The sequence below is a fragment of the Ylistrum balloti genome, unplaced genomic scaffold (genome assembly GCF_031769215.1).
Source record: "Ylistrum balloti isolate Yb309-2 unplaced genomic scaffold, AGI_CSIRO_Ybal_v1 Utg370072, whole genome shotgun sequence".
Taxonomy (NCBI): domain Eukaryota; kingdom Metazoa; phylum Mollusca; class Bivalvia; order Pectinida; family Pectinidae; genus Ylistrum; species Ylistrum balloti.
Window position 1 is genome coordinate 50,001 of NW_026782113.1, and position 27,658 is coordinate 77,658.

Consider the following 27,658-nt stretch of genomic DNA (forward strand, 5'->3'; position numbering starts at 1 on the left):
ATGATGGATACTATGTCTATTGTCGTTGACGACGAGACAAAAAGGGTGAGTACTAGTAATAAATAAAATGTTTAGTTTCCTTTTCATTAATCTACAATCGGTTACATATCATTTTCCACAATAGCAATATGAGATTGACTTTAACAAACACATGTTTAAATGAGTTTTTATTTCATTTGGGTTTTTATCAAACGAGACTGATGAACTTCTGTAGGTCTTAGTGATAATTCTTTTTGAGACGAGATTCCATAATTTTATATGAAATGCAAACAACTTTAAGATTTTTTTAATCAAATAACTTAAAATAGTTACATTTTGATATGTATTAGAATAAAGATAAAAATGTGACAGATATTTTCAATTCAACTTCATGTCACTTTATATCATATGATGGATGAATTACGGTTGTGGCAGTTGCAAAAACAATAAGAAAATACCAATATGTCAACGTAATCATAATTCAAACTCAAATTCAATAAAATAAGAACAAAATATGAATAAAAATATATTTACACGTATATTTCTGAACAAGTACAAAGATAATAAGACCAGGCGTTCCGGAAGAGTAAGCGTCTTCTGCTTCATCGACGACATACGCCATGTAAACCATGGTCAATCCATGTAATAATTTCACATGCTCAAGTGAGAAAAGATATACAGCAACGGCATAAACAGGCAAACTAACCAGCATAAAAAAGGCGTTATATTTCACACGGATATAAACTATTGCGCGAGGAAATAACTATGAAACTTCCCCTTAATTTTAAGCATCCTGCATCATTTGAAACCGTATGTTATGAGCTTGTCTGTTAATTGACGACATCTTGAGCAAAAATCGTAATATTTGGGAAGAGGCCATGAAATATCGAATGAACTTCGACATATAAATGCCATTAGCTGGAGATGTAGGAATGTTGTTACCAAGAAATGGAAGATTCTCAATAGGGAAAATTGAAATCATAAGGCTGATATATTACCTGTGTGATTTAACTTAACAACATACTGATTATGTAATAAATTTTATTTCGAACATAGTTTATTTTACGTTAAAATATTTTTGTTGGTGTCTCGTGATAAAAAAAATCGTTCATTTTCCTTCCGTATTAGATTTGTAATGGATGGTATTTAAATTAGATCAATTCTTCAGAAATTTTGAAACAGTTTCAGCTTTTTTAATAGTTTTTCAAAAAACATTTTTTTTCTTTTTTTGTGTGTGTGTGGAAATTACACCAATATATATAAAGTTAACGATATTTTCGTGATGTATAAATGCCATGTAATGGAAAATGCATATAAGTCGTTAGTCTGAAGTGTTAGTTATGAAACATTTCAACAGCTGTGATTCAATACGTATTGAAAACTTTAAAATGTAACACGTCACGATATGTTAATCTGATTGGCAGTCTGTACTACACGTTTAGTTCATGTTGTGTATATTTTGTAAGGCTACTTTAAAAGCGTAATATCTTGGAATCTTTGATGTCTTGTGTAGGTTTGCATACATATTGTTGAACGTACTGAAAATTAAAGATAAATGAGTTGTACTGTTAACATTACATATACATACTAGTGTTACTGTCTACACTCGGTAAATCTGGTTTTGCTTTCCTTTAGATTAACAAACAATAGTGCTAGAACTTAAACTAAGATGCTCAGCTTTATTTGTGACACTTTCTTTAATTAAATCTATAAACTAAAGCCATTTGTATTGAATATTACAGAAACATCGGTATTCTTATTTGAAAAATTTGATAAATATGTTAACATTGTCAATAAGGTTTTGGAATGTGTTGATATTTCTTTCTCTGTGTGAGACTGTCATTCGATTTGAAATAAACTTTAAATGATATCAATCGTTGTTTATCTAGGTACAATGTAGTTTATCAAATATGCTATCAAATGTAAGTACAGTATGTAAATACCTACTGTTGTGAACTGTAACAGATATATACTATCGGTTTATGTCTGCTAACGAGATTTTTGTTTTGTTTTTGTTTTATCTACATGAGCTTATCAGCATATTGCGTTTAAATTACTTCCAAACAGCTACAATTTTCATAATATATTACTGTTGTATAGATACCTAAATATATCAAATTAAGTAAGTCTGAGAGTATATGCACTGCCATCTCACATCTTAACATATATTTAGAACTACGGACATTTTCTAAGCTCTCCATTAGAATGTTCACACTTTGACCCCTAGCATCAATGAAGAGACCGAGAGATATAAAATAGTTGTAAGACGGAATTTAACCCTTTATACGTATTTTATCTATTAGTATATGACCATGAAAAATTATTTGTAAAACCTTTTTGCCTACGATGTATGTTGTGTGTGATAATGACCAATGATTCTGAACAACTCGGCTTTATCACAAACTCAGATGTCTTTCATATTCACCTCGCTGCTTGTGCGTCAGAAGATTTCTTCAACAATAAAATTATTGTTGATATCCACTCCCACGAAATGAACATTGGATTGTAAGAGAGTCCCTTTTTGTCGATTGAAGATACCTTTAAATATTAAGACTGTTAACTCATGCAGTTAGCAATACACAGAACCTACATCGAATATCTGTCAAGGTTAAATTTTTATATGTACCAAAGGTATCATAGGGAAGGGATTAAGATAGAGACACACATAGTTACAGTCAGTTTGTGTGTTAGGTAGGTTATAGTTACCATAGGGAAAGGATTAAGATGGAGACACATGGTATACAGTTACAGTCAGTTTGTGTGTTAAATAGGTTATAGTTACCATATGGAAGGGATTAAGATAGAGACACACATTGTTACAGTCAGTTTGTGTGTAAGGTAGGTTATAGTTAACATAGGGAAGGGATTAAGATAGAGACACATAGTTACAGTCAGTTTGTGTGTTAGGTAGGTTATAGTTAACATAGGGAAGGATTAAGATACAGACACAATGTATATAGTTACGGTCAGTTTGTGTGTTAAATAGGTTATAGTTACGATAAGGAAGAGATTAAGATAGAGACACACATTGTATATAGTTACAGTCAGTTTGTGTGTTAGGTAGGTTATAGTTAACATAGGGAAGGATTAAGATACAGACACAATGTATATAGTTACGGTCAGTTTGTGTGTTAAATAGGGATAAGGAAGAGATTAAGATAGAGACACACATTGTATATAGTTACAGTCAGTTTGTGTGTTAGGTAGGTTATAGTTAACATAGGGAAGGTTTAAGATAGAGACACACAATGAATATAGTTACAGTCAGTTTGTGTGTTAAATAGGTTATAGTTACGATAGGAAAGGGATTAAGATAGAGACACACATTGTATATAGTTACAGTCAGTTTGTGTGTTAAATAGGTTATAGTTATCATAGGGACTGTGGTGATGAAGATTGACATGGTATATAGATATCGTCAGATTTCATATATAAATATTGCTAAAGGTACCCTACATATTACAATAAAAATACATATGTAGACATCGTTAGAGTTTACATGTGAGGAAGACTGTGGTTACCATACGACATAAATAAAAGTCAAAAAACATATCTTGTATATATTGACGAGGAGATAGTAAGGACACACGTATGTACTTCCTGGAATTTCTGTTATGTTATTATTTCACATAGACTCAAAGCTCCCTGTCGAATAATCCGATAATATTTATCATGTAACAAACTGTCAACAAAGTTACAATGTATACATGCATTTATACTATACATACAAGTGAACATACTCTATCTTATATAAACAGTACATATGTGTATACACATCATTGTGTGATGTGTAATGTTGTGATGTTTAAAATATATTGTGTAGTGTACATATTTTACACGTAGAAAGTAGTAACTCAAGAAGTAGACGCTAGCTTTTCCGGAACACTTGGTCCGTTTGCAAGGGTCTGACTTTGAATTGATATAATTCGCATTATATCATTGAAGTACTCAAGGTTAAAGATTTGACAATTTTAACCCTGTTATGGTTATACCGTTGAAATAAGAAACTCTCGAATGATCAAAAATAAGCAACAGCGAAATTGATAATTTAACAGACTAGATCATGTTTATCAAACCGGCACTCTTATTAGCTTATATATGAGAGACGAGTCTAAAAATAGAATAATGATATTACATCTAAAACTATACACATAGTGTGGATCGCGATTACCTAGTCACTAGATGTATCCAAACCCCTTTCTTTATAGCGAGACACTGCTTGTTTAGATAACCTTCGGTTTAAGATTTCCATATTGATTGCTATCTAATGAGAATTAATGATAGTATTTTATTGTGATAATTTTGTGTTTGGTAAATACCAGCAACTGCTAATTAATATCATCGTAAAGATTCAAAATTTCTATTACAAAGAGTTTTAAAAAAGGATACCTTGGTTCACAGGATCGTATGTTCCTGATAAATTGTAACCAAAGTAAAACCTGGGTTCGCGAAAGCAGAATAGATAAATGAACAATCACTTTCAATGTCGGACTTATATGTCTGATAGTTAGATTTATGAAGGTATATCAAAATATCAGAAGTTATTGTTACATACTTAGCATAGAATAATATAGTACATGTCAATTCGAGTGAAATATGAACTCAGGCTCAAAAGACGTAATTCACACTTGAATGAAATCAGCTGTGTCTTTTTAAAAGATTGAAGTTATAAACTTTACCAGTGCAATTTTTTTAGATAAAATTCAATACTCTAAGATTGTATATATATGAACAATTAGCAAATCATTGTAAACGTATTTTATTGTGGATTTCAAATGAATCAAACCGAATTCTTATGTAAGTTGAATAGATAAAATTCGTTGACCTCGGAGAGATAAATAATCTTATTTTAACGAGCAGTGTGTTTTCTACACAAAATGCCAATGCTTTCAATTATAGAGAACTATTTATGAATCAATGATGTCAAGAAAATGTATTTAGTAACTCGTTTACAGAGACTATATAGTTCATATCGATAAGATAAATGCTTAACATCAATGTTGAAAGTTTTGGGAACAACCCTGATGTTTTAACTATGTGTCATTGCATTTGTACAGTGGCACCTGCAGATTGTGGCCTTGATGGTTCTCTTTGTTGGTAAACTTCTTGTGAGTTGATTTATAGGCCAAACTTGTAGCTGTCGATTGTTAAACATCTTGGGAACTTTTTTTTAACAATCTTTGGGATTATTTAAGTGACAGATTGCTGTGCAATTGAATACATTAGACATATTTTTGTTTATGGAGTTGTGCATTCTAGAATCACCTTCGAGTATGCTGATGGCAACATGTAAAATTTCATATTCCTTATTATTGTCTATAGATCGTTTCTCTTTGTTTGGGCAGTAGTTTAGCTGAATGGTTGGTGAGGAGGCGCATAGTAACGTACTTGCCTTTCAGTTAGATATGGGTCACCTCCTCGATCACGTAGGGTTTCCCGAGGACTTCCACCCACGAGTCCATTTGAGCCAACACGAGTGACTGATTATCTGCTGACAGTTGGTTTCGCGACTGCTGTGAAATAAATAGTTAATAGTTCCTCTCATATTCAAGTGAGCTATTTTGTTTTAGTTTTCTAAATCCACTTTATTCGGATTACAATTTTTAAAAAGAAATACTCTGTCACGATAATCATAGACAGTCTACGCAGAAAATTGATTCCTTAGTGCAAATTATCCCAGCATGTCTAATTCCCTCACCTAAATGTTATCGATATTGTACCTATTTTGGTAAATTAACAAGCTGTTGCCCGTTTGCCATCACTCCTTTCTTAGTGCAAATTATCTTACTGTACACTGTACAACTTTCCATATCAATAATAACAAACAACAAACGTTCTATTGATTCGAATCTAAGTGTATGGAAAGCTCGATCAAAACCGTTTTCTGAATTACTTCTTTTTCTGATCTACTGTTATGAATAAATCACCTGTACTGTGTTAAACCAGGAGTGGTAATGTTATAATTTTATAATACATATATATATATATGTTTATCAGCAGTTGCTATGCTTTTTTTGCTGTTAATGAAACCAAGAGGTGAGACGCTGAGTCATATCTGAACCTCAAACTGTGCATTGATCTGTAGATGAACGGATATCACACAACTGGTGTTTTGTTGGCATATTGTTGATAGCAATTGTCATTAAAAGCTCAATCAATTTGAAATCATGGGTTTATTGAAAAACAAGTTTTGATTTTTGTTAATGTTTCAAAATGTCAAAAGATTAATAACTAAGTTAATGATATATCATTATTTCCTTTCCATTCACTATCTAGACAAAACTTTCATCCAGAAAAGACATTCTACAACACATGGTTGATAGGAAACGTTATGGCGAAATAATGACTCACAAGTAATGCTGAAAAACAAAATAAGAAAACAAATGCACCCATAAATGAAAAGGAAAAGTAGGTAATAAACTGGCCGTTATATGTGCTACACCTGCACACCTTACCGACATCTCTATATAAATCTAACTCAAATCCTTGTAATTTCACGTTCTCAAAGTAAGAAATGTGGCAGCGTTTATGAAATTAATATTTACATGTTGTTAAATTAGAAACACCGTATTGTCCACCAAATCTATCAAAAATGGATAGCACCTTGGAACAGAAATTGATGATTAAATAGAACGAATCCAAATAGAAAATCAAACCACATCATATAACTGTTTCGTCCTCTGAGGACTTGTCAGTGATACTACTAAGGACATAAATTATTGAAACCCTTTCAGGCGAAAGAGGAAAAGCTAGATTGATCGTAATTTATAGCCAAATCTTAATGAAGGTTCATCCATGTGTACCATTGGAAGCTCAGTTCTGTATTAGAGGTTTTGTGAATATGATTATTTTCTTTCTTTTCTGTGTGGTTCATATGGATGTTCACCATAGTTCATTGTAATATTTTGTTCTGTTTTATGTTATGTGTTATCACACCTGTATACAAAACAAACGAGAGAAATTGCATAAACATCTACACATGTTATTTGACCAGTGAGTAGACTGTTTTAATGGACGTTGTTTCCATAGGCATATTGATCCGCTTATAATTTGTTCGTGTATTGATGCTGGATGGTAAAGTACACCAGCACTCTACGCATCAACATTAGATGGTGACCAGTGTATAATCCTCTCCATGTTTGGAATCAGATCGATTCGTCTGCCAACAACTATACTGTTGCATAATCACGATAAAGGATAAAAAGTCGGCAACTAATTACGAAAATTCACAGCAATATTGATTTAGGATAATTTACTTTGATAAAATGACAAATATAATCACTAGAGCTATTTGACCAACCACTGCTAAACACCTCAAATCTAAAGGAATTGGGTAATGCAATGTGATCAGAAACACTCGTTGTTGAACATTGTTCAAAAAGCCACACAGGTGAATAGCAACTTTCAATACCAATTTAAAATTAGATAAAGTAATGACGAAATTAACTGTATCAAACAGCTTCTTTCGTTCTCTAGGACTCGTTGGCGATGTTAAGGGCCTAAAATTTTAAATCTAGGTGGCGACTGAAAAGAAATTCAGAAGGGAAAAATGTCAAAAATTTGGTGCGGAAGGTACATTAGTCCTCAGTTTATAAAGCAATTTATTGATTTTATGTAAAACGTGTTATTAAAGTAGGATTTATTTAATTTCAAGGTTTAATTTAAATCTAAGTAGCATTTCTGAAACTTTAACTGAATGACATCATTATGACTGTAGATATTTGACTGCTTGAACTGTAGTCGAATCTACATATAACACTGTGAAATAATGTTGAATACCACTATTGAAGGTTTTGTTGGTGTTATAGACGTTTCACATTAACACACAAACGCACATTAGCGAACAATGTGATAGACCATATTACTGTTTTCATATGATCGACCGTGTCATAAACACCAGTAATGATAGGACACGTCTTGATGATGTCACATGATTATACAAGTGATGAAAAACGTACACTCCAAGTCGAAATTCATCTGTTCATGTTAGATCCTCTTTATATACACTAAATGAAATGTGGTTCATATAAAATCTAATTCAGTGGTTCGATGGTTGCTGGAGTAAGGCAATTGTCTGATCTCTATACAGAATAATAAAGTCAATACTGTGTATCATAAAAAGTTCACGTTAGTGCAATTTTTTGGATTTAAACGTGATTAACAGGAAGAAGAAACACTTTATGAATACATTCTACAAATATTTCCCCACTTGCTTGTGGTCTTTAAATTTATTTTATCTGATAAACAATATATTGGCTACAAAACACGTCATTTCAGAGTGCTAGACTCACCGTTGAAAAAACCCAGTCAAGTACAACATTCAACAAACCGATCATATATCATTAGGTTTAAGTCTAATAGATTTTCAGCAACTTTCGTATATAATATCCACTGTGAATATATTTACCTAAACCAACAAGCAATCTTTATATTGGTGAATTACCCGAACGGTCGGACATTACATAACAATAACACAAAGTCTGGGCCGTTCTACTTTCAGCAGTAGAACGACTTGTCAGTAATAGGATTTGCTCATTGATGTACACAGATCAAGGTCTTATAATCCCTCTCCAATTGATCAAAGTTAACTGTTGTATATACACATTGACCTCAGTCTGACGGGTGCACAAATCTACCTGTTTTTTGTGCGAATGAAAATTCAAAATTATACGTCATTTCTACAGAAGAAAATTATATTGCGTGTTCGTATTGAAATGCGAATCTGTAGAAAATATATTCGATTGAAAAATTTCTTTTTGGAGCACGTTTCATAATTCCTTTGATGTTTAGTTTGGTTTGCTACAATTAATATTATATTGGCTATATTGTGTAAAGGACAAACGGTCGTGGTCAGGTCATATCAACAGACTGATAACAGTAATTAAATGTTTCAGAAACACTTATTATCTCTTATCTAATATGCCAATTTTAGTTACAGTATATTCATTTATACAAAAAGTCGATTAATTAACAACAATGAAGGTATTTAACTAAAATCGTGACTGCAAATGTAGTCCTAAATTTGTAACAATTACCAATAAATTACATGGGTATCAATTTTGGTTTCCATTCACAAACAATGAAACCTTCACGTCAGGTGGTGATAAAGGATCTGGCATTCATTTCATTGTAAATATATTGACCTTTTTAGCATGAAACCCGTCCCAAAACTTACAGCAAACCTTTACCATAAAAGTTGTACGAGAAGCACTCGTTTCGATAGCAATTGTTTGATAAAGTATTATGTATGAACACAGAAATTTGCAGAACACTTCACTAAACATCTACGATATCGTTACAGCCAAACTCATTTGTATACGGTGTGTATTGATTATAGTGTCATCTTACAGAAATGTCGAAACCCGGAAACGGCGGCATGCCACCCTAAATTGTCACATTGAACGGCAATATGATAACAAAGTTCCATCTCTCTTCGCTTTTACTAAACATGCATAAAGTAATCTGTAAGAGGAATTATGACAAAGCAAGGTCGACTAACACATATGATTGTAGAAAATCTTATTTTTGTTTTAAAATCCATAAAAACAGAATATTGTAATGCTGACATGAATTTGTAAAGTAACAGAATTGGGTGAAGTTTTTTCCATTGTGACTTCAGATGGACTGATGTCATGAAGTTATGACGTCAAAACGAAAACAGCGGAAACTTATAGCAAATTAAACTTCAGTTTTGCGTTACTCAACACGAGTTTATCACATGGAATCAACGATAAAAAAAACTAATGGGTATATGTAGGCATGGAAAGGAAAAACCATAGACAGATAAACAAAATCGTGATTCATACTCAAAATTGTTAAAACAACGGCATGCTCTCGTCGGACAAGGGAAACATGATCATATGTTTCAGCAGTGTAATAATCTTCTGCTTTATCGACGACTCCATCCATGTAAATATAGATAAATCCCAGTAATGTCACGTTTTCCAATGAATCCAAGGGTTAAAACAATGAAACCTCCAGGTATAATACATGTAGCGAGTATCGATAACCTCAAACTTGAATCAACAAACAAACTACCGATATGTTAACCGATTCCTTATTCAAACTCAAATTCCATGAAACAATGGCAAAATAAGAAGGGAAAAAGATTGACACAGATACTCTTAAAGAAGTACAAGGAGAAAACACTTTATCGAAGACACTCTCCATGTACATCTTGATCCCTTCAAGTGAATACTATCCCCAAATGATAACAGGTAAACGACGGCCGAACCATAGGCATACTTACCATGGTAATTGATACCAGTATACTTCAGCTTGTTATCTGTGATGTATTACAATGTATTCTTATCTTATATCCAGATAGATTCATAATGTTACATACCAATGCATTTTTTCTAATGAAATGATCCGATATCCGTAGACCATTTTAGCTTACTTCTATGGTATTCTATCTTTTTCTTTTCGTTTCTTTCCTTTTTTAAAATTAATATCTGTGCTTTGTTTTCCCTATTGACACATCGTACGAAACGACTGTGTTGACGACGTTAAATCTGATAAAAACTAAACGCACGTTTCATAAAACTAATACAATATGAACACATCTGAAGGAGACAGATAATACCAACATAGACTACATGGCTTAATAAAACTGTTGACAGAAGGAGTGAAGTTCACTCGTACACGATTTGTACACATAAAACACTTAAAAAGTTAAGTTTGTCAGTAAATATAATTTTGGAAATTCAAATAGCTAATAAAAGGGTCGGGAATCGATGAGATTGGTATACATAAATAGCTTTAAATACATTTTGTTAATTGGATTCAAGTTTAAAACACACAGTCTAGTGTTGATGTGACCTACTCGTTAAAAAGGGTCATGGCGGTTTGTCAATATTTTCTTATTGCTCTGTTTGATATCATAACATGCCTAATTATTTCCAGCGTTTCTAGACATAAAAATACATCAAACGTTGAAAACATTTTTTGATTTTGTGATTACTAAAGGCACAAACTAGGTCATGTACTTCAAAATTTATAATTAAAATACAAAACGATATTTTATAGCACAACAAACATACATGCTTTCTACTGTCAAAATGACCACAGTGCGATTCCATTGAGAAGGTTTTATAATGAGTGAAACATTTACATATATTTATCAGACGATCAACCACTTATCCAATTAGTCCGTACATTTCCTTTTTTGGGGTATAAGCCGGTCTGAAATTGATTGTTATGTCATGATATCGACAATGACTTTACGTTATGACTTGAAAATAAAGCATCGAGATGGCTGCCAGAGGTTGGTTATGCATTTTACTTCTTTATTTATTTTCATTTTCATTTGTAAATTTAGGAAACTCGCATCGAAGTTTAATTTTTGGTTGCCAGGACTTGCAAAAACTTAAAACCTGTAAAGCTAGATTTTTAAAGATCCTATATGAAATTTATTTTGTTTATAACGAAAAGGGACTTGGAAATTGAAACAAATATTATCAATTTGTACCAATAAGTATATATAACCTTTTTGTCATAAATATTTTTGTTTTTATACAGATGTATTGATTTAAGAGTATTCGATTTAAAAATAAAATATCAGTTGTGTTAAACTCACTTAAACTATCTACCCTTTATATCAACTAAATGTTCTGTCTTGGTAGTAGTCGACAAGCACACAGCTTCTATAGGTCAATGATATTTTCTATACGTTCTACCCTGTTGCCAGGGGTGGGGTTTCGCCTCTCTTAGTGTATATAAACTACTTTCAACATGGGTTGTTTATAAACATACTCAAGTGAAGGAAATGCAACACGATTCAAACTCGGAGTAACCAAACTAATGTATGCAATGAATTTTAAGTTTGAAGTTAGTGATTGCTTTTTAAGTATTGTATTTTTCACATTTATCTTTTTCTATCGTTTTGTATTCTATGTATTTGTTTCAGATGAAATCATTATCTTGTAGTTCCGTGAACATTATCAATGAAATGCGTCTGCAATTTTTACTTTGTTATTAAAACATATTTTAAGTGAAGCAAATATTCCATTGGTATATGTGTGAAAACAAAAACAAGAAAAATACCAACATATCAACACAATCATAATCCGAAAACACAAATTCATCAAAACTAGGGCAAAATACGAACAAAAGAAATATTTATACGGAGATTCATGAAAAAGTACCAGGATAATAAGGCCAGGTGTGCCTTGGCCATTCCAAGTAACTAATGTCATGTTCTCAAATGAGAACAAGGTATACAACAACGGAACCAAAAGGCAAACTAACGAGCTTTAAACACGTCCAGCTTAAAACATAGTCACTGTGATATTCAAAACAGATAGCTTCAACTTAATCTCTATTATCACCACGAAATTGTCATTACATTCAATGCTGTTGACATGTCTTTGTTTACTGGCCTTAACAAATAAATCTTGTTGTCAGATAGTTTGATTCAAAGGGTAATTGTATTGTAACAAACAATACACTCATGTGTATTCCAGATACTGTTTGGTACACGTGTAGTATGACTTGTGTAAGCAACATATGTTATAATATATTTTAAAAATATTAGGTTTATTATTATGTTGGTATTTTCTTGTCGTTTCTTAATACGATTCAGTATTGCAAGATTAATGTGCAGTTAACAAATATTTCAGTTGATATAAATATATACATAAACTAACACAGGTGCAGGAATACTAGGTGCAAAAATTGCAAGTATTTTAGCTTCACCATTCTGTTGGCTTGAAATTGGAACGTAGTTGGTTTTAACTCCTGCAGACAAGTTTGTTAATACATGTACAATTTGTCCATCACGTCTTGTTCTTATATTAAAGTATCTACACACATCACTATTTTTAAAACCAGGGAAGTTTATATATATGTACTAAAGGTATTGAACCTATACAGGATCCAAAAGCTAATACACCTCTGTCCCATTGAAATATCTAATATATAGAGCGTGTGGACAAACAATGATTTACACTAGTCTTGTCATAGTTAGACAATAAGGTATATCAGTTGGAATAGACACTCTGTACTTGACTTTGTACAGTACATGAAGATAAACGATATTCTACAAGCAAGGCTCTAGGGTCATATAAGTATACATCACTATTGAATTCATTGGTAAAGCTTATTGTCTGACCTCCATTTACGTTCGTCAGTAGTTCTTTCACAGAGTATTTGCAATTTTATCATGATTAATTTCATAAAGAGACGTAAACTGAAGTGTATGACTAAAAAACACACTTTTGAGAAAATAAAAAGACGAGCTAAAATAAAAATGATAAAATAGATCTAGTAGAACGAATAAGACACACGTCATCACGTGATCGATAATTCAGGCAAATAAAGTAGAAAATATATGTCAGATTTGTAGCCATTTCGGCTCTCAATCTATGGTCACCATTGTTACGTCACAAAGAAATCGTGATATCACACAAGTGTAATACGCTAAAATATCATATTGGTAGATAATCTCTAAACCTGACGTCACCTATGTCACAAGTGTACGTAAGAATATTACATGAGTATAATCACTTATTAGCAACACTATTATGTGATATATAAAGGTTCTAAACTTTAACCTGTTTCATAATTTAATAAATTCCATACAAAGAATTACATCGACACAGGTGCGAGATTCTGTTTATCAAATAATCATGTTAAGACGTCATCACGATTTGACTTCTTCATGACGATGCAATTGTGTTATTGCACATGACTTTAACGATATATTGAATAGTTTACTCAAGTGTGGGATGACCTTGGGTTATAGCCAATCTACAGTATTGCTGAATTGTATTATCCCCCAACCCCCACAAAACAATAGTTGAGAGCAATGTTTTAATTCATCGATCTTGTCTTCAACGCCCGATGTGTTATATCACTGTTGTTCTGGGCTGTATGATTTCCTATTCAAATGACAGTCAAGAGTTTTGAAGTGCAATACTTGATTCAGTAAAGTTGTCTTCAACAAAGTCTTAAATGTTACACGGTCTATGTACAAACAGTCTACATTATACACAGACAAGTCAACTGTGTACATATATTTTATAGTACATTCTTATCAGGAATAGATCCAAGCACCATTCACCAAACATACCAATACAGGTCATGATCTCCATTTGATTCAATTAATATTCCAAATATACATATATATCAAAGATTGTATTTTCGATTGCCATCATAAGATATTAACAGGGATATATAACTGTGTTTGTATCACATTACGATCTCAGATAGAAATGTGCGTATGTGTTATTTAATGTTAACGATAGCTTTCATGTTAATTATGATACCCTTTGATAACTTGACATTTAATCTAAGGGCAATGTTGTTTTTTTGAGAACATAACGCTCAGTTATCTGACGTGTGGTTGAACGAAGAGGATTGACATTTTTAGTCTAGGTGCTACACTGATGGACACCTTTTCCGCTATAAATATTGAATCATTGCGCAACTGGATCACATGTAAGGTTCATATAACACCACTGAGATGACAAATCCATCGATTAATCCAGATTAAATGAATTGTTTGTGATATTCTAGCGACGTTGGAAAACATATCGATCCGTAGAACTAATTTGTAAATGTGATGGAAACACTTACTTTCCGACCGAGATCGTTAAAGGCGTACAATCTGAAGGAGTTTCAACAGTCACTTAAGGTTAGTAAAATAGGATGTGCTAGAATGGCTTGTCAATGTTGATACCTGGTGTTTAAATATGTTGTAAGGACATATGTACCAAAACGTGTTGCCACAGTTATTCTGCTGGCCTTGTTTGGAAACAATTTAAAGCAAACTTTCTGACTTATCCTTTTGATTGATGCAAGCTAATTACGTCAAATCGTGTTAGAAAAGTAATGTCGCAGTTTTTTTTCCTAAATACTAAATGTTGTGTTACATTGATATCAACGCATTTTATAATTAAGCTTCTCGATGTTTCAGTGCTTACATATGAAATATATGTTGTTGCATATGATGTATCATGTCTTCTTGTAAAGTTTGCCTCAGCTCTTTTCATCACTCGCCTCTTATTTGCGTTATTCTGTATCGATGTCATGGTATATTTAGCTTGTTTTACATCTGGTTATACTCTCACTGATTGCGTCATTTAACAAAAAACATGATTGACATGGTTGTATTAATGCTATAGATTTGGAAGTGATTACAATTCCCTCACATCGAAACTATAAATCTATATCAACATATATTTCTTAATTAGTAATGTCCATGTCTTTCAGGCAGAAATTATCGATATTTTCAGCTAAATACGACTGTCAAATTCAAGAACTACAAATGCTGAATGTTTAAAAAAGTAATCTTTTCATTTTAACCAATATTTCAAGAGAAGTAGTCAACTAAAATATAGAATGATAATACGTTTAAAACATTTTATAGTCAAGTTAAAACTTTGGGGTTATAAAAATTCGTCAGTACAAAGCAATTATTACAAGAGATAACAGAATGGGGTATCGTAGTTACAAACATATTTCACCTGATTGCTTGTTTAAGTGACATATAATATCTCTTTATTATGATAAATTAGCATAGTGATTGATATTACTACGGAGGTATGTAAGTAAGAAATAACATAAAAGCTATATTTGAGTCGAATGAAGGTCCAGCCCGCTATTACCTCTTAGTCGTTCTTAGGATGCCCTTCTTAAATTTGATGAAGATGTTTGCAAATCTTGAATATGATATACACAGAGGAAGGATTAGCATGATGAACGTTATCAAGGGGTTGTAAACATTATAATGTATTTGATGTATTTGCTATTGAAACAATATTTTGACATCAAAATATCTATCATTCAACAAATATATTATACTTTTCGAATAATAAAAATACATGCATAGAATGGCATGTTTAAGAAAAGGATTTTGATATGCATTTTGTAAAGTAATTCTCATTCACGGTTTGTGTTCACACGGTATCGCCTTACATGGATTCGTGTATCTCGAGATATAAAATACACGACGATCATTTGTGATTGTATCCTTTCTTGTGACCTTGACATGCAAGCCACGTTTTAATAGGAATTCAGAATATACACACTTACTTCACGTTGTTATACAATGACCATTTAAAAAAATATAACATTTACCAACTTTATTGAAATATGTGGCTAATGCGCCTCCCCATTCTGACTTTTTCCCGGTCATTTTGGATTTTTCTTAATCGTCTCAGGGGCTTTCAAATTTAGGCCCATAACATTACTTTAAAGTTTAGGATCTTAGCATCACTGACGAGCCCTAGAGGACAAAACAGCTGTATGATGCAGTTTAATTCATTGTTGACTGTAATGTATCTTACTCTAAATGTATTAAATTGTGCTATGCACTCGTTTGTCTTTTTGTAAACTATTCTAAAGAAAACGAACATGCAAAGACTTCTATCATGAACTTAAGAACTACACCTTTGTCGCCACTCGTAAAACTAACTTATCTTCTTACATTTGGTATTCACGTGAGCACCTTTTCTGCAATCTCAGTATGTAAACCATGAAGTGTATATATTTACATGTCTACAAACCGTATACATTCTCCAATATTCACAATGCATAGTTAACTATATGACAAATTATTAAATAGTTTTTTTTATGTACTCTAAAGTAGGCAATTTGATATATATTTGTGAACTTTTTAGCTAACAAATCTGAACAGACATCTAACATATGTTACGTGTGTTACCTATCTATTGGTCCGCGACGATCTTTAACTAGGTCATGTACTGTAAGGTAAGTTAACAGTCTAACAGAAATATACAGGTACCAGATATTTTAAGAGTTCGGTTAGGTTTTTGCTAAGTCGACATGAACGAACGAATTTGTCATGAAAGTATGTATCAAAACAGGTCACAAAGACCACCTTGCGAAGTCGTTTAATTTCATTACGTCTTGTCTTTAGATAACAAGATATTCATTGACCATATCTATCATATATACCCACCACCACCGATAATCAAGGACACGATAGACTCTTCTATATCAGCCACTTATCTCGATCTTTTCCTACAACGAGACCTACATGAACTGCTTTCCACGAAGTGTATCATAAGCTCACTGATTTTAATTTCCCTACTGTGAATGTTCCAGTTCTGGATAGCAACATCCCTGCATCTCCCCAACTTATGATGTTAACATGTCTCAGTCGATTCTATATTCAAGGGCCTGTTCCCATTATCACGATGCAAGAAGTCGTCTAGTGACGGACAAACTCATAACACAAGGTTTCAAAAGATGCAATATGAAGCTTGACATGTTTGATGTTCGTTAGTTTGCCTACTGTTTCCATTGTTGTATACTTTGTTATCATTTGAGAACATGACATTACTTACTTGAATTACCAAGATTAACATGGCGGGTATCTTCGATGAAGCAAAAGACGCTTACTATTCTGGACCTCTTGGTATTATTCTTATTACACTTTTTCATGAGTCTCCGTGTAAATCATTCCTTTATTCATATCTTGTTGAATTTGAGTTTGTGTTATAATTATGCTGACAAGGTATTTTTTTTGTTTTGTTTTGTCTTTTGTCTTTTCTTTTTTTTGTACTGTTAAACTTCCTGTCTCGTTTCTACTTGTCAATATTACAAACCATTAAATATCGAAGGCAACAATATAACATAGAATGTCAACTATTGTTCATTATTGTTCAGCTGCTGTAACACGACATTTGACTTGTCGATGATAATACTTGGCAGGCATGGTATAGGTATACCTTCGGAAGATGTCGATGATTTCGGTTGACATCGGCAAAGTCAATATTGATTTTGTTTTTTCTTATGCACTCATTGTGGATAAGGGTGGAGAAACCTTTACCTTTGATTTGTAATTGGCCGTGGTATATTGGGGTTTTTTTTCTCTTTTTTTTTTTTTAAATTTTCAATTACTTTTGGCTTCTTTTTGTTATTGTAATGTCAGGATGCAGGAGAGGAGTGGAGAAGTTCTGGCCACCACGAAAGTCGAAGCCTTGGTTCTAAAGCCCAGTATATGTTATCACGGAGTTAAATCCTATAAATACGATGTATTTAAGAACATAAATGTGTGAATGTTTATCTAGTTTATACCGTGTTACTCATACATATGGTACAAAAGCTACTTAATTGAATATCTTTTTTTTTCAATAAAAAATATAGTAAGATATGATATACGTGTCGCAACATAATAGATTAAGTTTATCATTCGGTTGTCTCGTCCTTCTACGACCTCTTCAATTATGTAAGCAGATGACTGACGAATGCAACTGGTTGACATCGATAAAGAAATATTAATGGGGAGAAATATTTCTACAATATATCCCGTTTTGATCCAAATGTGGACAACAATTTCGCTAATCATAGTGTCTCTCTTCTGTGTTCTGTTCTCAGTCTATCCATGAACAACATGACACCTATCCGGACAATGACAATGATGACAAGTACACAGTGGCTAGTACTGTCTCAACAGCCTTCACCTTGGGCTCTAACTACACAACTGGAACAGAAAACTACATACCCGTGTCACGGTTGAGTAAACACAGCTTTAAACTTCGAACCACATCAAGTTTCCCGAGTATACTTAACCTTTACAAGCATCCTATACTCGAGGAGGTGAGTACAAACAAACTGTGCCTTTGTCAGTGTAAAGTTAAACGTTAAAATGGTGTTAAATTATGTAATACGAATGTTACCGTTCGTTCATGCACTTTCAAATTCATTAACAGATCTCAACGAAGGCAACAGTGAAAGCAATTGAAGCGAAACCATGAAAATGATTGTCTGAAGTTTTTAATTCAATGTTATCATAATTCTTCTTATCAGCCTTTTGAAAGCATTTACCCGGATCAATCGGAAGCCAGTTTGAAGCGCTGTTTTGCTCGTTATATAGATAGATGTTATTCGGAAATAAACTTATTACATTGGTAGATAGACATCTGCCACATGATGTCATGTATTCATTTCAAAAAGAAGTAAACAGCTGTGGACAGTTGACATAATTACATGTGAAAATTAAAATCTCTATTTGCCAAAATAACTTTAAGACTGCTGATGACAACAAGATTCGCCTGTACATATATGTATTTGTTTAGTTTCATTTCAAAGTTTGTGTTATTTTCGTTAGGGAGGCGATAAAAATGACGTCATCATCAAGAGAAAGCCGGGACACCGACAAGAGGGAAAAGGAAAGAAAACTTCTGAAAAGGGAAAAGTGGACTGGGATCAAGTGATAGAATCAAGAAATAAACAAGAGGTAATCTACATGGGCAATCCCTCAATCATCTGACTTTGTTTATCATCAGCTCAGCTTGTTTGTCAAACATTATTTGTTGTGTTGATTGTCAATATATTGCAAATGCATAAGCTGTTGCTGAAATACGCCAAGTTCAGCAATATATTTTACAGAAAACTCCTATCAAACAAGTCCAGCAACCAACGATATCCATAGTAAAAACATGCCTGACTGAATCTTGGAAACACTATTCTGTTGTTGTGTTCCATCGCTACAGAGTAATTTTCTATGTACTAAATTCACATAGAATCGTGCATCTGTTCAAATATTCGATGTGTTAAGATTCAGAAAATGGCTTCTGATTAAATTTTCCCACATTCATGAGTTCTTGGGCAAAATTGACAGAAACAAAAAAAAGTGTCTTTTTTTTTACAATCAGCATTCATCATTGAAACGAACCTTTATTCAAACGCGCAACCTCCTTGTATAGTGATTAATCAGCTGAAAATTATATTGGCGTGTTCGGCTACTTAGCCAATACATATTTGTCAAATTAGTATGCCTAGTAATTCAAACCCTGGTCATATTTTCATGTATAAATGCCAGCAATTTAAGTGCAATTTAAGTGTCTGACCTATCGATAAGTGCAATCATGACAATAGTTAATCAATTTCACATGAAATTATTAATTTTCTATATCATATTTTATCACGGAGTGCCAAGAAAGGTCAATATTTGCTATGGTTGTTGTCTGCATTTAGACAACATAGATCGCAGAAACAATCGGAAAGCTAAGGTGACATAATTATGTAACCTTAACGATAACTGTAAAGATTATTTGAGCCATTAACTTTAACAAATCAGGAAGCCAGAAAGTATCCCATTGGCTGCTTCAACGGCGATGTCCATTTAAATTTACCTACATACCAGTATAGGATACAACATATACACAAATTTGACAGCAACGCTTTACCAGAAGGATCCTTATTGGTAGCGTATTCTTGACTTTAGTTAAAAGCATAGAAAAGATATCGTGCAATTTCTGGTTTTGAAATTCATGATGTTATAAACATCTTAAGACTAAGATATTTATATGATAGATTTCAACATTACGGGTGCGTTTCTATAGTATAAGCAACCCTATGACGAAGTCTTTGAATCATGAGATCATATTTTATACATATATATTAAAAAGTACATTGTATCTAATCAAATTATTTTACGCTTTTTGTGCTTTTTCAATTATATATGTGCTTTACGTTTGACTTTTAAAGATTGTTCACTATGGCGTAATTGAATATAGCAGTATTTACGTATGTGTTTGAATTGTTTGCTTACATAAGTAATGCTTTTATACAAACATACAACGACATGTAGAGTTAAATGCTTACAGTGTATTAATGTATGCATTTCAGTCAAAATATGGGTTTGCTTGAAAGATTTATTATATACAATTATTGTGAATGTCAATTTAAAATTTGTTTACACTAGGCCAAAAGTATACAGCTTGTTTACTTTACAGCACTAACTGATATCGCTTTCCTTTTATTGACTAATATTTCGTTGAACGCTGACATGTGATCACAATGTATATTTATAGGGTTACAATATGAAAGTAAGTTGTCCTAATACTTTTTGTACTGAACATTTCTACATTAACGTTTTCAAAGGTAATTGCTATGAATGCTTATGATGTGATGGAGTGAATATTTATATTAAATTTCTTTAGGTGTCTAAACTGTCATTTCATGTTAAATACCATTAACGAATTTCTATATACAAAATTCTTACACTCAATACACTATATTGCAAAATGTCAAACATATTGCTAAAGATGAATGATGATGATGCGCATTGGTAAATATTGAAAAGTCTCGTTGCCCGATCAACATGGGGAGTGAAGATATTTGTATTGGTGTTCGTTAATGGTTTTAGCAAAAGCATAATACCCATTGATCTTTGTATACATCTACCTGCTAGTTTTGCAGAAAAAATAGGTTATTGGTAGACAATCTAGACGAAATTACAATAACTGTTCACCATGCCTGCTGTGAGGGAAAATGTTTGGATGTAAAAACATAAAAAACTTAACATTAAAAAATAAGTTGAACATGTATTTCCTATTTCGTAATGGATGGACGTCATATCAGATATGTGTTTTTATAATTTCCTCAACAGATGTTCACATACAATGTTTAAAACGAAAATAAATGCCCCCCTATGTAACTGGTGATGGCTTTACGTCCTAAAAACTATGCCGTTTGAGTTTATCTGATTGTGGTATTTCATTTGGTGGATGGTTTAGATGGTGATGGTTCGGTATCAACATATCAAACCGATATCCCTTGGCTTATTATAAAGATCCAAATTTTAGTGATTCTTGCATATGAGACAGTAAGGACGATTTCTAAATTTATATTTCAAAAGAAGTTTTGCATTTCATTCTGGGTAAACTTAGTCTACTCTCTGACCTGGTGATGGTTTAAAATCCAATATTGCTTTTCTCTTCTAAAACTTAGCCAGTTATATTTGGGTTATATATCTATAATTCTAAATGTTACCCTCGGGCACTTTTGGCATTTAAACATTTTTCGTTAACAATTTTTAGTAATGACTGTAAACCTAACACCTTATATTGATATCTTAAATATTGTACAATACAATATTTAATTGATTTTGAACGATTAAAACCTCTATATGTATATACTGTTAAAATACTGTTATTGGTGGCATTCGTGTGTGAAATTATCCATCGTCTTAACATTTCGATATACAAATGGTTTCTGTTAACATCAGAAATTGTAAGGAAGCAAATGACACAAAAGGTGAGGTAATGTGCTCATGATATAAGATTAGAATGGCGGAGTTATGACTGGACAATACTTTAAGTGGTATCTTAACATAAATGATATATATTATTACTTTCCATTTTAATCCCAGCGATACTAACAATCTTCAGTAGAGTAGGGAAAACATATGTCATCTTCGTCTTTATATACAAGCCATTAAGGAATTTTACATACAATATCGCCTCAGGTTAGTTAAACGTAAAAGCCATCAAATGTTCAGAAATGTTCGATATAAAGTGACTTCTTTTTTCGAAAGAAGGACAATTAATCCTGAATGCTTAAGGGTAATCATAAAGCCAATTAAAGGGTTAATTGGTAAAATATTCCTGTATGTTTAGACATTAATCTATTTACTGTAAGATACAGTAGAACGACAAAGTGAAATACCTAATCGCCATTGTTATATTTTTCACAGTATTTTTTTCCGATTCATTTCGATTGGTATTAAAATGAACGCCCTCAGAGTTATCTATTATTTTATCCAAGATGTAGTTTGCATCCTTATACACATGGATTTAGTACAGAACACTATTGTCAACTGTATTTTAAAAGAAACGTAACTTTATTTATCTTCAAAATTAAAAGAGTTTGATCTTAATACACATATTTCTTTGTTTGGATAAGTCACTGCGGCAAAATTGAAGGCTCATCGCTAATCATCTTGTTGATTTCATATAAAATAACCTGTCCGATCTTTAGGCTTATGTCAGTCATCTAAATATTACAGAGGCACTGTAAAGCTACCAAAGTAGGTCAATCTGACACTTGTGCGGTCACGAATTTCCTTTTTTGTTTATAAAAGAGATTACAGACCAGCATAGTTTTGTGTTCGTGTACTAAGCTCCAGGGTTGTCTACTCATATCATTCGCCGTCAGACCCTTCGAATTCGCGATTGAAATTTCAATGATTGTAGGAATCCACACACAGTCTTTTTATGCCAAATTTATTTTTTTAATAACGGTTTTAATTTTGTCTACCTATCAGGTCCATGTCCTTAACGACAGGACGATGTAAAATTCATACCTTGCATGTTGTGCTCGTGTACATTGATTTTAAAGAATGTTATATTATTGACAAAGCTTATCAAGGTTTATTCTTATAATGCATGTATTGTAAGGCATGTTGTGCATTTAAAACGATTTACTATGGACCTTCCAAGTATATAACATCTTCTAACACTGAACGAGGGAATATTGTCCCAACATTATTAGACGTGTAAATAGGATTTTAACCAAGTATAAATATCACATAACAAAAAGTATATTTGGTTATCTAGACGTGTATATACCATGTTTATCCTGCAACTGGCATTGTCATTTTTGGAATACATCCGCCACATATATGTTTGCTGTATTCGGTATTTACGGAAAGCAGATATATTTTAGCACTTGGGTGAATTCAACAGAATTACTTGATGTAATTACTTTAAAATTAATGTTGCAGGATGAATAGAATACATGGTAAGTGTCTTGAAATATAAGCTGCATTTTGGCTAGGGACAGAAAGACAAAAGTGGCTCGCCACTTTTGTCTTTCTTCACCCGCACCAAAATAAAGCTTATAATTTAAGACACTGATCATGTATTCTCTGTGTATTGCTAAATATTTCTGTTGATTGCTACTTTAAATATCTAAATTAATGCAATTAAATTACTTGTCTGGGTTTGCATATACATGAATATTTACTCTTCAATATACTGTAACTGTAGAAATTTATGCGGTGGATTATTTTCGCGTGGGTAAACTATACGCGTAGGGGTTATTTTCGCGATCATTTTTTATTTAATTTTGTTTATAAAATTTAAGTACATCACGAAATATTATGCGCGAGGGAAATTCAAGCGATATAACGACCTTCGCGTAATTAGCGTGAATTCCCCTCTCGTGTCAATTTCCACCTTTACAGTATCGCTATTCTTTCTTGCTATGAGATCGTTCAAGTCGTCCTATTGTGGATCAAGACCTTTCTGATAACGATAAAATATAGCCTTACTTAATATATTACTTGCTTTATTTGTAATATTACATGTAACCTACAATACCTCTGTTTTTGAAATGCTCATAATATCATACCAAATACACATTTAGATATTCTACACGTTCTCATCCTATTTTCAAAGTTCCTTAATATTGCTCTACAGGATACATATTTATATGTCTCTTCTTGGGCGTATCCAATGTTTTAAAGATACTGAATAGAATGTGTATGTCTATTAGATAAAATGTATGAAAATATATTACAACATAAAATAAATGTTATAAAACATGTGATGTTTTGTTCAATATTTCAAAATTTCCGTAGGCTGTATAACATGAAAATTGACATCATTGTAATATATACATATCACTTCACATACTTAATTCATTTATTTGAAAGATCTCTATAAATGTAAGTAATTAAATTACATTCTTTATTATACATTTCATTTACAGTCTAATTCATTACGAACGTTGAGCAATCAATTAATTTCTTCGTTCGAATATTTCAGCAAAGAGCTATTCGAATCGAAGCAGTAGCCAGAGATCAAATGGAAAAATATGAAAAATATATTAAAAATCTGAAAGCTAAAGTCGAACTTCAACGAGAAGCACGTAGAAAACAATACGAGGAGCTAACGGAACGCCTACGACAAAAGGAGGAAGAGGTATTAATGACATCAAACAACCTTACTTCAGGATGATGGTTTTTAACTTTGATGTTTGACCATTACTGTTAATCACAATCAGGCATATTGATATTAGTTTAAAAGAATATTTCATACTTTATCAACTCTCTAGCTGATTAAAAAAAACTCTTCCAGGTAGTACGCATCATTGTCAAATATTTATTTCTTTGTTTTAGTATCAATCTTTTTAAAATTAAAGCAAAGTTTCCTTAGACGAATACTTCATTTCAGGTCAATATTTAACAATTAACCTTTCCCCCTTATAAGCTTGCACATGATAATATGCCGCTGATTCGTCTCCACGTTATATTAGTACAAGTGATGATAGAAATTAATGATTTAGAGTTCATACCGTATAAGTGTTATGGAATAATAACGTCATCTTTTTTTCCATTTCAGGATAAAAAACGACGATATCTCGTATTGAAAAGACCGAAAATGGAATACATACACGACAAAAAATATCTTAAGAAACTTCCCAAATCTAAATTCACAAAGGTTTGTCCAATAGAAAAAAAATATAAAAAGAATAATAATCTGTTTCACAGGGTTATGTTTTACGTCTATCAACTCAATCAGTGTTGATTAATACGTAAATAATTATTTCAAAATTTTTGACTTTATCTTAATAATATTTGACAAACTCTAATATCGTAAGTGATGACTATTGTAATCATGAGGAACCCCTTGCAGATTTTGCGGTTTCTGCAATGTCTTCTGTTAATAAGACAACAGGGAGTCCAAAATCATGCTCTGTAAATTGTTAGCTATACAGTGTATCTTTCCAACAGCATTTTGTCTTCCACATTACATATGGTGATGCTTTTAATAACAATGTAATTTTAATTTCAGATGGTGTTATTGTCAGACGATCTACAAAAGAAAGGGGTTCTAGGCACCAGGAGTGATGTAGACAGATTTTGGAGTGACTTCGGAAAATCAGGAATGGAAACTGATATATTTGCCGCAAAAGATCCTTTGAAAGAAGGTGAAGACTTTTGTACACCTGACATATTTATCATTATAACTTTATTTCGATATCATATAACACTTGAATGTACCTGTAAAAGTTTGGGATTTCCTTTATGTAAAATAAAATTTGTCTAAAGCTGGTAAAGGAAGCGAAGTTGCTACCAACATCAATGTCTCTAATAAAATGTTTACCAAATACTATTGAAGGAGCATTCAGAACACCTGAGTCTAAGGTCCGCTGCAGAATCTTTATATAATAATAAGAAAGGGAGAAAAACAAACAAAAACAGAATTGTATCTGTTCCTTCATTTGTGTGATCGTAAGAGGTGACTAACTTTGAGATATCTACATTTTCTGTCTTTTTTAAAGATCTTTCTTGCTCCTAACTTCTCCATTGACACTGTCTCACTTTTCACCTACAGTTGGGCGTTTATCTTTATGATGAAGACTTTGGCCGAAACAAATGAGAACTACCCCTAGCATAACTTTCCCATCCTGATAGTGATATGACTACTTCATCCGTTGTTAACATAGTGTGACCGCGTGAGGTGTCCTGCTTAATACCTCCGATTATATATTACAGTGTGATAGAACTATAAAGTCGGTTTCAGTTCTGCACTGTCAGATGAAGGCAAACACGAATTACAGACACATATTTAAATGACATTTGCTGCTGGAAGTACAATTTCAATAAAACTAGGGCAAAATATGACAAAAGAAATATCTTAAGGAGGCTCCTGTAAAAGAACAAGAGAACAAGATGTACAGATTTCTTTTTAAAAAACTGTACAAAAGAAATTGAGGTAAATACTTCATTTAGGCGGATTTTATTAGAATTTCACTTTTCTTTCGATCACTTTGGATTTCCCCCAGTCTCTTCCTAGCCTTCGAAATTTAGGCCCTTGGCATCACTGATGAGTCCTAGAATGACGAAACAGCTGTATGATGCAGTTTGATTCATTGCGTGGCTTACTGTATCTATCTCCAAAAATGTATTAAAAGGTGCTTTTCACCTGTGTGTCCTTTGTTCAATCATTGTGGCTACTAATGTACAAGGGCTCTTTCATGACGGTAGGATGAAAATCAAGAAAAATCGATTGAATTTTTGTGATATATTATCTAATTCAAAAGGTAATTTAACTTTGCAGTTCAAGAATCCAACGATTGGATAGGGCGTCGGCTAAATGGTCCTCCCCCTCCAAGGAAAGACACGTATGGAAATCGAGGGTATCCACTCCCACCAGTCAACAGCAAGAAGAAGAAAAAGAAACGAACGCCGATTGAAGAATCTACGGCACAGGAAGGGAAAGTGAACGCTCCAAGTATCCAAATTGATGAAGACTCTGAGAATACCGAAAAATGATCTGAATTATCAATGGTGGATTATTCCATAAAACAGTTAATGTAGACTCGTTGTATATAATGAAGCGCTTTGGTAGTTATTACCATTAAATCATTCTGTGTTTCACAGAATCAAATCCTTACACCATTGTGGTGAAATACTGAGAAAAGTGCTTCTTGATACAACAACTGTCTACCGTCTACTCTCATGTAGTTTTCGGAGAGTATGTTTAAAATATTACAAATCCTACATTTGACTTCGAAAATATCGAAAACAATCTATATGAGTCTTGATTTTGAAAGACAAATTTCCTGGTCATTAATATATATCATTCAACTGACAACAATGGATTATTGCAATTAAGGAAGAGCTTGGTTTCCATGTCCAAGACGTTTTCCACTGATATAATTAGCATTGGTTTCAACTGAAACAGATTGATCCCCGGCGAGAACGAGAGGTTCGCGTTGATTCAAGAAGCATAATTGCCATAGTCTTCTTGTTTGATCTCAAACATGAGAAAATAGAAATAAAGACATTCTTAGATGGTCTTAATGTATTTTGATTTACATCAAATGTATTGCATGTATTATTATTTATTAAACATTGAAGTATCAGTATCAGCTATATTTTCTGTATACAAATGTTTATTCATGAAAGATATAT

General features: G+C 32.6%; 1 protein-coding gene across 1 annotated transcript; it reads left to right on the forward strand.

Moving 5' to 3' along the window:
* On the forward strand, positions 1-27,016 carry LOC132549657 (uncharacterized). The gene is made up of 8 exons (XM_060213611.1): positions 1-45; positions 18,325-18,546; positions 19,058-19,186; positions 20,766-20,780; positions 24,504-24,659; positions 25,080-25,178; positions 25,533-25,668; positions 26,802-27,016. The coding sequence occupies exons 1-8, from the start codon at positions 1-3 to the stop codon at positions 27,014-27,016; spliced, it is 1,017 nt and encodes a 338-aa protein (XP_060069594.1).
* Positions 27,017-27,658: the final 642 nt, after the last annotated feature.

Coding starts and splice junctions, on each gene's coding strand:
- LOC132549657 (XM_060213611.1), top strand. CDS start 1: ATGATGGATACTATGTCTATTGTCGTTGACGACGAGACAAAAAGG. Junction 46..18,324: donor TTGACGACGAGACAAAAAGG/GTGAGTACTAGT, acceptor TTCTGTTCTCAG/TCTATCCATGAACAACATGA. Junction 24,660..25,079: donor TACGACAAAAGGAGGAAGAG/GTATTAATGACA, acceptor TTTCCATTTCAG/GATAAAAAACGACGATATCT.